Source organism: Lagopus muta, chromosome 4, assembly GCF_023343835.1.
Source record: "Lagopus muta isolate bLagMut1 chromosome 4, bLagMut1 primary, whole genome shotgun sequence".
In the NCBI taxonomy this organism is placed as follows: Eukaryota; Metazoa; Chordata; class Aves; order Galliformes; family Phasianidae; genus Lagopus; species Lagopus muta.
Window position 1 is genome coordinate 23,952,338 of NC_064436.1, and position 12,793 is coordinate 23,965,130.

The 12,793-nt window shown below is 42.5% G+C and overlaps 1 protein-coding gene across 2 annotated transcripts; it reads right to left on the bottom strand.

Moving 5' to 3' along the window:
- HMGB2 (high mobility group box 2) lies at positions 1-2,161 on the bottom strand. 2 transcript variants are annotated; one of them, XM_048943587.1, is made up of 5 exons: positions 2,086-2,136; positions 1,483-1,652; positions 1,240-1,385; positions 982-1,156; positions 1-556 (listed from the first exon to the last, which is right to left on the bottom strand). In XM_048943587.1, the coding sequence occupies exons 2-5, from the start codon at positions 1,630-1,632 to the stop codon at positions 404-406; spliced, it is 624 nt and encodes a 207-aa protein (XP_048799544.1). In that variant the 5' UTR covers positions 1,633-1,652; positions 2,086-2,136; the 3' UTR covers positions 1-403. The 2 variants fall into 2 exon arrangements, with proteins under 2 accessions (XP_048799544.1, XP_048799543.1); XM_048943586.1 differs by having other exon boundaries at positions 4-556; positions 2,002-2,161.
- Positions 2,162-12,793: the final 10,632 nt, after the last annotated feature.

The window sequence follows — 12,793 nt, forward strand, 5'->3', positions numbered from 1 at the left end:
AACAAATACAACAATAATCATGTACAACATTTTATTACAAAATTGTTAAAAAAAGTAATACAATGAATATACTACAAAATATAAGATCAGCTATTAAGCTACCTCCTTTATTTTACTTAGCTAAAAAAAAAAAAAAACAAACACCTGGCTATCATTCACTGAATTTCAACAAAACCATTAAATATGCAGAAACATTCCACAACTTTTTTCTTTTAAAACTGAACTGTAGCAGCACTCAGCTACTACTTACTTTAGAAATAGAGGTCTCCCTACAAAGAACCACATTACCTATACACAATCTGTACAGATTTTTATACTGAAGCTAACAATGAGCTGCACTTGAGTTCACATTCTTAGCAAAATATTGGATTTTGAGCATAAATCTTTACAGCAGGGCATTCATTTACTCCTCATCCTCTTCTTCTTCTTCCTCTTCCTCATCTTCCTCCTCCTCCTCCTCTTCTTCTGGTTCTGCTTTCTTCTTCGATCCTGCAGGCCTACCTGGGCCCTTTTTTCCTGCATCACTCTTGCTCTTGGCACGATACGCTGCAATATCCTGCAAGAAAGATGCTGCTTAGTTGCTGGTGATGGAACTCTGACAACAGTCATGTACTACCACAATAATTTAATGCTGCAGTCTGTGTGGAGAAGTGGGTTTTCAACCTTAGGACTTAGTTTTCACCTTCTGGTGAGAGAACATACATTAATCCACACAGTTATATGAATTTTACAAACACAGTGCCTTGGAACATGATTGCATGTTTTTCCAAGTAGGTGACCCATTTTTCTAGAAGGAAAGCACTTATAAAATCCTTAAATATATAAAAAACCACCTTCAGTCTTACAAGGGTTCCTTGCCATACTTTTCCACACATGTGGAAGCCTAGAATTGTGAACTATAAGCAGGTTAGGGGCAAAACAGAAGTCATATTTACCAGGACTTCTGCAACGCTAATGACTGTTGCATTATTCTCACGGTACCTTTTCATACTTCTCCTTTAGTTTTGCAGCCTTCTGTTCATAGGGCTGCTTGTCTTTGGCCGACTGTTCAGACCACATTTCACCCAACTTCTTTGCCGTGTCTCCGATAGACAAGCCAGGATGATCGTTTTTGATTTTTGGACGGTGTTCAGAACAGAAAAGGAAGAAAGCAGATCTGAAAAAAGAAATGGTGTTTAAGCAAGTAAGAGGCTAGCTGAATGTATGCTGTGGGTTTTTTTTAATCCCAAAAACACTCACGGTGGTCTTTTAGGAGCGTTGGGGTCCTTCTTCTTTCCCTTCTTCTCCCCTTTGGGAGGAACGTAATTCTTCATCTCCCTGTCGTAGCGAGCTTTGTCTCCCTTGGCCATCTCCTCGAACTTGCCTTTCTCCTTGCTGGACATCGTCTGCAGACACAGGCAATGGAGAGGCGTCGGGGGCGGGATCAGACGGAGCCCCGCCGCCCCCTCGGCCGCTCGGCAGCCGCCCTTCCACCGGGCTCACCTTCCACCGCTCCGAGCACTTCCGCGAGAACTCGGCGAAGTTGACTGACGAGTCCGGGTGCTTCTTCTTGTGCTCCTCGCGGCACGTCTGCACGAAGTACGCGTACGAGGACATCTTGCCCCGCGGCTTGTTGGGGTCGCCCTTGCCCATGGCGAGCTCGGCGGCGGGTCCTTGCAGAGGAGGGCGGGAGCGGCGCGGTGAGGGCGGCGCTACTACCGGGCGGGCCCCGCCGCGCTCCCGCCCCTCGCCCACCGCTCCGCCCGCCCCGCCCGGGGCCGGCCCTGCCCTGCCCTGCCCCGCCGCCACCCGCCCGCTCCCCGCCGAGCCCCGCGCTCCCGCCCGCTCCCTGCCCTCCGTGCCGCCCCGCCGCCCTCCCCGCGGCCCGGCCCCTCCCGCCCGGCCCCGCCGCCGGCCCCGCGCCGCCCGCCCCGCGCGCCGCCCGCTAACTCGCTCCTCCGCCCGCCTCGGTCCCTCCCGGCCGCGCTCCTCAAGAACCCGGCGGCGGCCGCGGGGCCTTGCCTGGCTGAGGGGGTTTAGCGTTGGCGACGCGGGCCCTGCTCCCTGCGCGGCTCCTGCGGACTGGTTTGCCGGCGGCGCACTTACAGCCTCTTGTTTTCCACAGCCCCTACCCGCCACAGCAACTTGAGCCGCCGCTCCTCGGAGCCCGCCCACCGCCTCCCATTGGTCGCCGCGCCGGTTCAAACTGCCTGCGGCCCCGCCCGGCCCGGCTCCGGCCGCCGCGGATTCGCTCGCCTCGCTGTGACGTCACGGCCGCAGCAGCTCCGCGGTTAGGTCGCGCGCGGGGAGTCGTTAGCTCTCATACTCGCTGGAACCGGTTGGGGTGAGGAGAGCGGGGGGGCGGGGCTAAGAGCGCCGGGCGTCGATTGGTGGAGAGGGACGGTTTAAAAAACCGCGGGGACGGCTGCCATTCGCCGCCGGGATCTGCGCGCGCTGTGATTGGGCGGAGCGGGATGCTGCAGCGTGGTTTAAATATACAATGCCGGGTAGAGCGCAAAAGGAGGGGAGTTGAGGCCTGAGTGGCGCGTTGTTCCTCTCGGCGTGGTGAAGCTCAGCCCTGCTGCCCGCGCGGGGTCCGCGAAGGGGAACGCTGTGTGCTCCCTCCGTCCCCGCGAGGAGGGCGGCAGGTAGAGGGCTGGAGAGGCTCCGCTGAGCGCTCGTGGTCGTAGGGGAAGCGCCGGGGGATCGCGGCCCCTCGTGTCCGGGAAACCTCCGCTTCTGGAGCGAGGGCGGCTGTTCCGCTGCGGTTCGCGCCACTGCTCTGCAATTTGGGTCCTGCCGATAGTGGTTTCCTTCTGCCCATCTCTCGCTCCCCGGTTAGCATCCCTCCAGATGAGTGTGCCTGAAATTACAGCGCTTCCCGATGCTCCTGCTTCTTCCAAGTGTACTTGCAGTGCTCCTGTAGTGTAGCTCTAGTGCTCCACTTGTGCTTACTAAGGGTGCGCTGATCTCCTTTAACAGCAAAAATAATAACAGCTTTTAAACTGGAACAGGAAAAGACCCTGACCTATCCTGCGCACAGGCCAGTTGTGGGCATAAGATTGACGTGTCTGACCCTATGTCCAAAGTCCTTTCTTTTCCAGATCTGCTCAGCATTAGAAGCATTGAACAAGTAGCATTTATCAGGCCCAGTCCTTCAAGCTCATCTTTCTTCATTCTAACAAAGATACATTTCCACAGAACATTGCTAATATGGGAACAAATGCCTCCTCTGTCCCTCTTGTGTATTAATCTTTATTTGTTTGCTCAAAATGAAGCCCTGAAAGGCAGTGTGAACCGGAAGAAGTTGCCCAGAACCCTCTTTAAAGGAGTGTGGTTGGGCGGTGAATTGGCAGATCTGTGCAGAGGTGTGTGTTCCCTTGGCAGATGTCAAAGCCTGTCAGAAGCTGCTTATCTGAGCTCTTATAGCACCTAACTTCTGTGGCTATTCCTTTTAATAGCATGTAAGCTACAAACAAAGCTTCCGCCTATCTTCTAAAATAAACATTTATGCAGGGAATGTCCCGTGTTCCAGTATTTTATTGCTGTAAACCAACCCATTACCTCTCCATAGTGAAATAATGCTGTCAGTTCTGTAGCGGTGAACTCAGTGAAGGCCTAGAGCCACTTTGTGAGGAGTGCTTTATTTCTTTATGTGTGGCCTTTACAAATGGTTTTACTTCAATTATTACTTGGAAAGCGTGACTTTGTTTAGTGAATTAAGCTGCCAGATGGTTATTTATTTTGTGGTGAGCCACCTGCATATGACAGTTTATTGCAGAGTGTTTTCTGGTTAATGAAGACATTTTGTAGCAGATCCTAGAATACTAATATATGCAGAATGAATCATCATACAACCATTAGTAGGTCTGATGAAGAAAAAAAGAAAAATTATTTGCCAGACATACCCAGAACTCTCCATATCAGGCCATTCAAATGAGAACAAAGTAGTCTTGCCTCCCGCATGTTTTACAGCTATACGAAAATGTAGATTAACTTCATCAAAATCAGTTCTGCTTTTGATTACTCACAAATGCAATTAATAAGACAATGAATTGCTACACCAACTTTTGGGAAACAGTTCTCCAAATTCCGGTGCTTCTAACATACTGTATCATGAACTCAGGGAGCGTGTTGCTGAAAAGTAAGCAGGACAGTTACATCAGAGACAATTCCTAGCAGTGGAAAGCGGAGCAGAATATCTCAAATCTTACCCTTAAAAATAAAATATTCTGGCAGTTCTTAAACAAAACAAAATATCTATGTAAGATATGTTTAATTCTTTCTCTTAATATTAGTATTATAAGTTCATGTAAAAACAAGACTTTGGAACAGTCGCTGGAAATTATCGGATATGATTGCAGTGAAATTTTTTCTATTGAATTGTTTTTTCTTGTCTACTCTTAAGAAAATGGTTGTAGAAAAGCAGGTAGGGTGAGAAAGTGCCATTACTGGCATGGGAAAAATGAGACCTGCCTGTCTTTCAAATGATTTAATCAAACGGATGAAAGAAGCTGTTTCAAGTTTTGCTCTGCATTCTTCTTAAAACATCCTTTGCCTAGATTATCTTCTCTGAAAAAGAAAGCTTTTGTGCAATTAAATATAAACATGGAAGGTTACATCATGCTATGTCATATAACACAGGGCAGCATGACAAACCAAACAGTTGTAGTCTTTAACATCTGTCCATCCTTCAACAAGGAAGGCAGTATTGAAAATTTTCCATGCTTGAATATGATACTGGAAGCTTTCTGCAGCAGTGCTGATGCTGAAAGCTCCACACAAGAATACTGCTTTTCAAAAAGTTGTCAGTTCCAAAACTGTCTTTCTACAGAACCATCATACTTGGAAAAGCGTTTCTCTGTGTGCTCAGTTCCACAATAAGCTGTCACTCTTTTTTCATTATACCATACTGTTCCTTCTCAGACAAAACCACAAATTCTGTCTCAAGAGATTCCGTCGCTGCTACTTTTCTAAAGCAGTGATCTATGCAGTATTGACTTTGGTCAGTCCATGTGGTTAATTTATGGATGACAGTTGTGGGTAAGAAGCACAAACTCCAGGACTTCAGGCTTACTTCTAGTTGAATAATTCAGCTCATGAAATGACTGTAAAGTTTTATAGTTCCCTGTTTTCAAGCCATTTTGTGTTTCTAATCTGCTCCACAATTGCAATTTTGAGTGCTATTGTTAACTTCACTTAATCTTCAGTAAACTGTTTGCAGAAAGATAAGCAGTGCAGTGCTTAGAAAGATTGGGTAGAAAGAGAAAAAAAGAACAATGGGCCAAGAGTAGGTTACAGAAATGAGAGTACACTTTCTTGGTTTAAAGAAAGTGTATGGTGGATAACAAAATGAGCAAGGAGAGTCTCATAGTCAAGAGTATAATGTAATACTCCTAGCTTCTGAGACCACTGTCTTCAGCCTTTTTTAATATTGTTATTAGGGAATAAAGTGATGAAAACCTCTTCTTTGAATCTTAATTAATGTTTCAATCAACAGATCTGTTCTGCTTGGAACAGATGTGGTTCATGTGAGGGAACTGCAGACCCAATTGCATGACCAAAACTCAGACCAAGCTTTTATTGTGGTGTAAGCGTATATACGATGGCAGTGTCAGTTTAAATTCATTCCTCTGTATGAAGTGGGCCTACTCTTCTCTTCCCAGAGACTCTGCTATTACCTGAATTCCTGTATGGAGTGCACCATAACGTAGCATTAATAGCAGTGAAAGTGGAAAGAAACCATTCTTGATTAATTGCAGTCTGCAGCTGAAATGGTTTCTCTTACAGATGTGAGAAGTCACTGTTTACCGGATGAATAATGAGAGTGTGTTATAACCACTCATGCTTTTAATATCCCCTAACTAACTTCACAAATAGCAATGCAACCTGCTGAAAAGCAAAGCAAATTTAGCTTTAGATTATCAGAATTTTTTTGTTGTAGGAAACGGAAAGTTTAAAATCCAAGACATTAAAAGCATTTAAATAGGTCACTGCTTTAGAAGTCCATTTCTACTGTGAGTTACAAGGCCTACAGACAACAACTGGTTTTGGGCCTATTTCATGAGTGTCTCTTGTGCTTCATGTGGGAGCTGTAGGATTAAAAGCAAAATGTACGACAACCTAAGCTGTTGCTTACCTAAACTCAAAGCAACGCTCCATTTTCTTTAGTGTTTGAAATATAAGCAGTTCTTTTCTTTGTACTTTGGCCTACTGCAGTTATATACGTTTTTATCAAAAGTTCTCCAAGCTGTTGTGTCTGTCAATAAGGAATTATGTTTAAAGTATCAGATATTAGAACTTTTCCCTTTTTTTTTTTTTTTTTTTTGCAGTGGGTATAGCACGGACACGGTATGTATTTTATAAAAATGAAACGTATTTACTCTCTAAACATTACCATTTTATTACATGTGCTACTATAAAGCCTGCATAACCAGTTAAGCAGCTCGTAGGCAAACAGTGGCCTTGGTACACCAGGCTGTTTTACTCTGAAAGTTCAGTGACTTGTTTTGACTTTGTGCTGTGTACCAAATACTTAAAACAAAGACAGCCTGCATTACACACTACCGGGGACAGCTGCAGAGCAGAGTGAAACTGGAATGGTCACATGATAGGAAATAAACACAACAAATCTCTCTTGGTACTGATGCAGATAATATTAGGAACACCAGCTGTTCCTGGTCACAGTAAATGTTATATTTTAGCAAACTTTTTTAATCTTAATCTGAATTTCATTTACCTATTTACACTCAAAGAAATACTCATGTAATATTTTTCCCATTTGGATCTTAATACACTTCCTTATGTTTTTCTATATTGTTCATCCCTTTTTAGAATATGAGAAAATAGCTTTCTTTTCCCTTCTTCATTCGTTATTTTCACAGGCAGTATAAAGGGGCTTCAAACTGTGATGTTATAAATGTCAGCACTAAATTGGTTTAAATGGGTAAAAAAACGTTTTGTTCCTTCTGCCCCTACCTTTCCAGTTCCCAAAATCTTCATAAACATGGTTGTCTTTATGTAATTACTGCAACCAAATGTTGCATCATTTGGAGGCCATTAGTTCCAGGATATTTTTACCTCTGCACAGGAAGACAAAGGGATGGATTGTGTCTGGGCCTGGAGGTGTGATATGCAGGAAAGGGATTTGAAGAGGCTCTCATCCCAGTCCTGCTCCTGAGGAGTCAAAGCACCTGTGTGAGAGTAGCCACTAATGCTCATGCTGCCAAAAAGAAGCACGTGACAACTGATGATGGTTTACAAATGTTGAAACTTCTACAGAATGTTTTGTTTATACCTTTTCCATTCAGAAACACTATTTTCTTCTGAGCGCAAGAAACTTGCAAGCAAACCGAACTTGACAGCAAAAATTGTTTTCTACTTAATTGCTGTTCTTAAATCTTTCAGGAAAGAAAAGAATACAGGGAGCTGACAGAGATGTATACTGAGGGCCACGGGAGGAAGAAGGAATCTGCATTCTTCTGTCTCCTGCAGCCAGTAGAGAGAAGTGGCTGCAAACAGCCCGATTCCTTGTAAGAAATGTAATACTCATAAGCTCAATGGCATTGTGTCCAAGTAGTAAAGAAATAGGAATTAACTTAAATGGTCATGTGAAGTACATCCTGGTACGAAAATCATTTTTGGCCAAGGGAATACCACTGTGAGTCCTTCTACATCAAATAACTAATTAGTTCAGGACAAGAGTGTGCCTTTGAAGGTAGTCTCCTGATGGAATTTTATTTACCATGCTTTCCTTCCAATACTGAACACTGGTATGAATCTTTGAGAGAATCCATTTTGATGCAATACTTTTTACTACTCGATCAAACATGCTACAGTTCATTAGCTTGATTGCTGAGCAGTTTTTACACTTTATATTAATAATTAGCATTTCTGTTTTAATTATCATAATGTATGCAAATATTAAAAGCATAATACTCACCTTTCAACTTTTCCAGCATTAAAAAGAAAAATATGTAAAGATACGATTCATTTTGGAACAGACTTTGATGATACACTATGAATGTAGATAACCACAGTTGCTCAAGAGATAAAGAGTTGTAGTATTACTTTTGCTAATTCTGACATGAACTACAAGATCATGCAAAAATCTGCTCAGTCACTTGTGGAGAGAGGTAAGGTCTTTTTTAGTGCCTGTGGATGGTTGTAACAGAAGATTGAGGTCTCACCTGTGCTTATCAATAAGTATTAAAAACCAAACACGTAGATAAAAAGCCTTTAAACCCCCTTATATCTGTTCAAACATCATAATGTTGAAACTAAAGGGTGAGAGTCAGCTTTTCTTTGTGGTTATGTTGTATTTTTGTTTGTTTTATTTTAGAAAATATTGACTTGATTTCAAACTTATCTTTGCAACTGTAAGGCTGGAAGCTTTATGACTATGAAAGCTGAGACTAACTTCATCTTCTAAGTAAAGGATTAGAGCATGAAAGATGACACAGAAAAATCACAATCTAATGATTTCTAAGAAAGAAGCAATGCTTTTGATCAACTGCTATGTATTGAATGACTGATGACTGTAAGTACTGTACAAATGTGAGAAGCATAGTGCCCTGTGTGCTTTGCAACTACAAAACTTCTGCTATTGGTCTTTTGTTTGTGAGAAATTTTGCAGAAGTTTTTATCTGATCTTTTCCCCATATTTTTCTATTAAGGGTTTCTTTTCAATAATATCAGAAAAAAACCCACAAAATTTTAGTTCAAAACTATAATTATACTTGAGTTTGTTGGAGTATAACCCTTCATCTTTTAAACAGAGTGAACTGTACAAGAGGTCAGGAAAACATTTAAACATAATTTTATTCATTTTATTTTTATGAAAGTATCCATACTAGTATCAGAATTTACTTAGTTTCTGCTGACTGAATGCAGATAATCATCCTCTGAAGAATTTTTAAATTATGTGCTGTAGATTGAGGTGGAGGAAATGTTCCCCTGTTCCCAAGAAGCACTCTGTAGCTGCTGCTGATTTGAAGTATGTAGTCAGACCTAAAGATGCTTATAGTTGTGCTGCCAAGATGAGGACACTACAATGGGATAGAGGGATGCTGAGGTTTTCCGTTTTCCTTTGTATAAAAAGAACCCAAATCAGAAGAGATCATGATGGTGTAAAGGAGCATTGTCGTTTCTAGAACCCAAAAACTACAAAGATATGCATTATTCAAAGTAAAAAGTGATTAAAGATCATGTCAAATCTAAGTTTATGTAACTAGGAAATTGTGCTTCTCAGAAGGTAAGATGGTAAGAATAACTATATGCTTTGCTTTCCTGGTATCAAGAGAGACCACGAGAATTCGCTGTAAAAAATGAGTTTCTTTTGCTGTCAACATAAAGAGCCAGCCCAGCTCTTTATTTCTTCTCAAGGGATTAACAAATAACTCTTAAGTCATACGCAAGTGTTGGACCTATTATTCATAGCTAATTTTCTATTATATTGTTAAGCAAAACCTCTGGGAGTGATAGTTTTTGCCATAGATCTCTGGTTATTGCGTTACATTTCACAAGAGCACTACTGTTGGTTCTTGCTGGGTTTATTTCTGACTGTGATCTGTGAAATCGTGAATGTGAAATGAAATGTTAATCAAAGCAGCCTGGATGGACAAATGATCAGTGCAATAGTGGCTCTGAAACAAACAGATGGATGTGCTCTTCTAACTTGCATGAATGGGGGCTTGTGAGGAGAAAGATTATTGAAACCTAATACATACCTCAACACAAAGCTAAAGGTGGGCTCTGTGCTCGTACACAGTTATACTTTAAACATCTCACTTGAGATGCATTCGGATATGACCCATACTTTTCATTTGTAAAGTGTATTTTAATGTTTAAATCCCACAACAAATAACTTCTGCCATATATATTCAGCAAAGAACACTTTATGTTTCTGTAACAACGTTTATGCATTTTTTTGCACATGAAAATGAAGCCTTTCAAAAGAAGGTCCTTTGCTTATTGCACAAGTGAGTTGGTACAAACTGTGAAGGGGCATGCATTACAGACCTTCAAAGCTTTTACAGTACACAGGCTTATCAGTTTTAATCCTGTAACACCTAGATTATTCTTAAAATACAGTGTTTATTTTTGGACCCTATTTACTGCTTTAAATCTAATAAAAGCACCTGTTACATAAACTCTTATACACTCGTAATTTTCATTTTGCAAGCTGGAATGCTTTAAAAAGAGAACAAAAGGAACATTGGCTTCAACGGGATGACTCAAAGCCCGAAAAACACCAGTTTTACACCAATTTAATTCTTTTGGTTAAAGGTAGGATTTTCTCTCTTATCATCTTACTTAGTTCTCCTGCAGTAAGCTCTATGTGTGCTAATAGAGATTTTGTTACCTGATTAAGTATCCAAACAAAGTTGCATTTTAGCTATTCCAGTGAAGAAAAAAAAAGGAAAAAAAAAATGGTTTGTAGGTAAATCTTAACATTCTAGTGTTTTCAGCTTTATGCTTAAACAGTTGGACAATAAATGGGAGGCAGCAGCAGTTAATGGGTGCTGGAGTGGGAGAGGATCAAACATTTGAGAAAGAAGAGCATGATAAAAGGATAGAACTTTGTTTCTGCTAAGGAAGAAGAGATTTGTTCACTGTTCTTTATCACGTTTACAGTGAGAAATAGATCTCAGCATCTAAAGTACTTAAAATACACCATATCAACTGTTTCCATGATTTCTGACACACGGCCAGTGACTTCCTGTTGATTTGGTTGCCCTTTCATCAGAAACATCAGGGAATGTTGTAGAATATCTGTAGCAAATTAAGGAAATCTGTTTTTAATTGAAACAGTTACAGTCTGAAACAAATAAAATGTACATTTACTGTTAAAACTTGCACCAATTATTTTCCTTAATGCTGTATTTGCTAACAGGACAATTTGAGGTGCTGAACATAAGTGCACTAAAATACTCTTAGACTTCAGATGAATGGTACCTAATGGGGAAGGGAGTAGCCAGCCCCAACTGAACCTTATTATGTGAAGTTCTATATGCAGTCATGAACTACATTTCCTTTCCAAGACTACTTGTAACACATTTACAGTGTGCTTGCAATATATTCAAGGTGATGTGTCCAGTTATCATTCTTCCCTCTCAAATTACAAACAACATCAGTCAAAAGCTAACACGAGCTGGGACATATGGCATCTCAAAGTGCATAAACTGCTCAGCTTCCACTTGTGCCTGGCTTTCCCTGGTACCAGGAAGTTCAGGGCCTATTTGTGAATCTGGGTCCTTTTTTCAAGACAAAGTAGCTTTTAGGCATTCCTACCAAAGGAGATGTTCCTTCCCTGTTCTTGAATCATTCACACACTCCTGCCCTCCATCAGACCTTCCTTTCTGCCAGGACACGATCATATAACTGATCAGTAAAGCAGATGGGAGTTTAAATTAACTGATTTTCTTTTCCCTGGTCTAGCTGTAACCCAACCCAGCTTGCCATACAGCATTATAAATGCTTTTACAGGCTCAAAGAAAGACAGAGCACAGGTGTGAAAGTGAGCAGCTTACAGCAGAAGTAGAGCTGTGTTTCTCAACCCTGCTGCAGCCTTATCGTGATCTAATCGTGAAACTATGATACTGCTCTATTGAAATTCAGCTTAGGAATTAACATACTGGCGAGCACAACTGAAATCAGGCTTTCAGCTGCCCACAGACTGTACAAAGAGGATCGGGAATGTATCCGAGACGTATAAGCAGTCTCTACACTTTTAACAGATCACAAGCAAACATAACAGAGATTTGTATTTTATGCTCATTGTAAGGTCAAAACCACCTGAAGAAATGAAATGGATCTCAAAAGGCATAGTGTGAGGTGTTAGAAATTGCTACTAATGACCTTGATTTCCACTGGAAACTTCCTGGAACTCACACTTCTCTCAGCGTTTCAAGCATATGCTTCCTATATCTTCTTTAGGTAAGGCCTCCTATTGTTGTGTGTTTTCGTTTGTTTTTCATCATTAACATCATTATCGTTTTTGAAAGGGTCGAATAACAAGAAGCTTTAGCAGTGAGTTAAACGTCTGTTTTCTGAGATTACACAGTGGCAGGGCGTGGAATTGAACCCAGATGCTTCGCTCAGTCTTCAGCTGGGCCGATAACAAAGGAGGGTTTGCTATTTTTTCCAGCTCTTATCCAGTTCCTCCCTTTAATCATGAAACGTGCCCTTATGCGTAACCGCTGTCTGTTACTGTATGCTCAGCCTAACTCCGCTTGCTGAATCCTTCAGTCACAACTGGGAGCACAAGCGGGACCTACCCTTGTTCTCTAATGCCAGGTTATGCAATCAGATTAAAAAGCCATCTGCAGCACAAACCCAAACTGCGGCATAATCGCGTTCCCTGGCTCAGGCAGGTCTTCGGCTTACACGGGATCTGCGTCTCCTCAAATCGCTCGCTGACCTCCCGGTTACTCTTCTGATTCCACAAGCGCACGGTAATGGATACGGCCACATATTTCCGCGGTTACCTCACGGCGCTCGGGGCGCAGGCAGCCCAGATGCCTGTTCGCGAATTTAAGGGTTCAAAAGGAACGCAAAGCCTCCTTTTCGCGCTCCGAACGCACTCGGGCGAAAATAGGTCAGAGCCGGCCCCTCCGTCACCGCAGCGGCTGAGCTATTAAAAGGCTTTGCGTTAACGCCGCTCTCGTGTAGCTTTCCGAGAGCTGAAACGCTCGCTCTTCTCGATATCGCCAGCGTTTTGGCGGTACGGCCCCGCCGAACGCCCGCATTTCAAATCCCAACGGCCGCGCCGCCGGGGAGGAGCGAGGGCGGCCCCTTACCAGCCAGCCCGAGC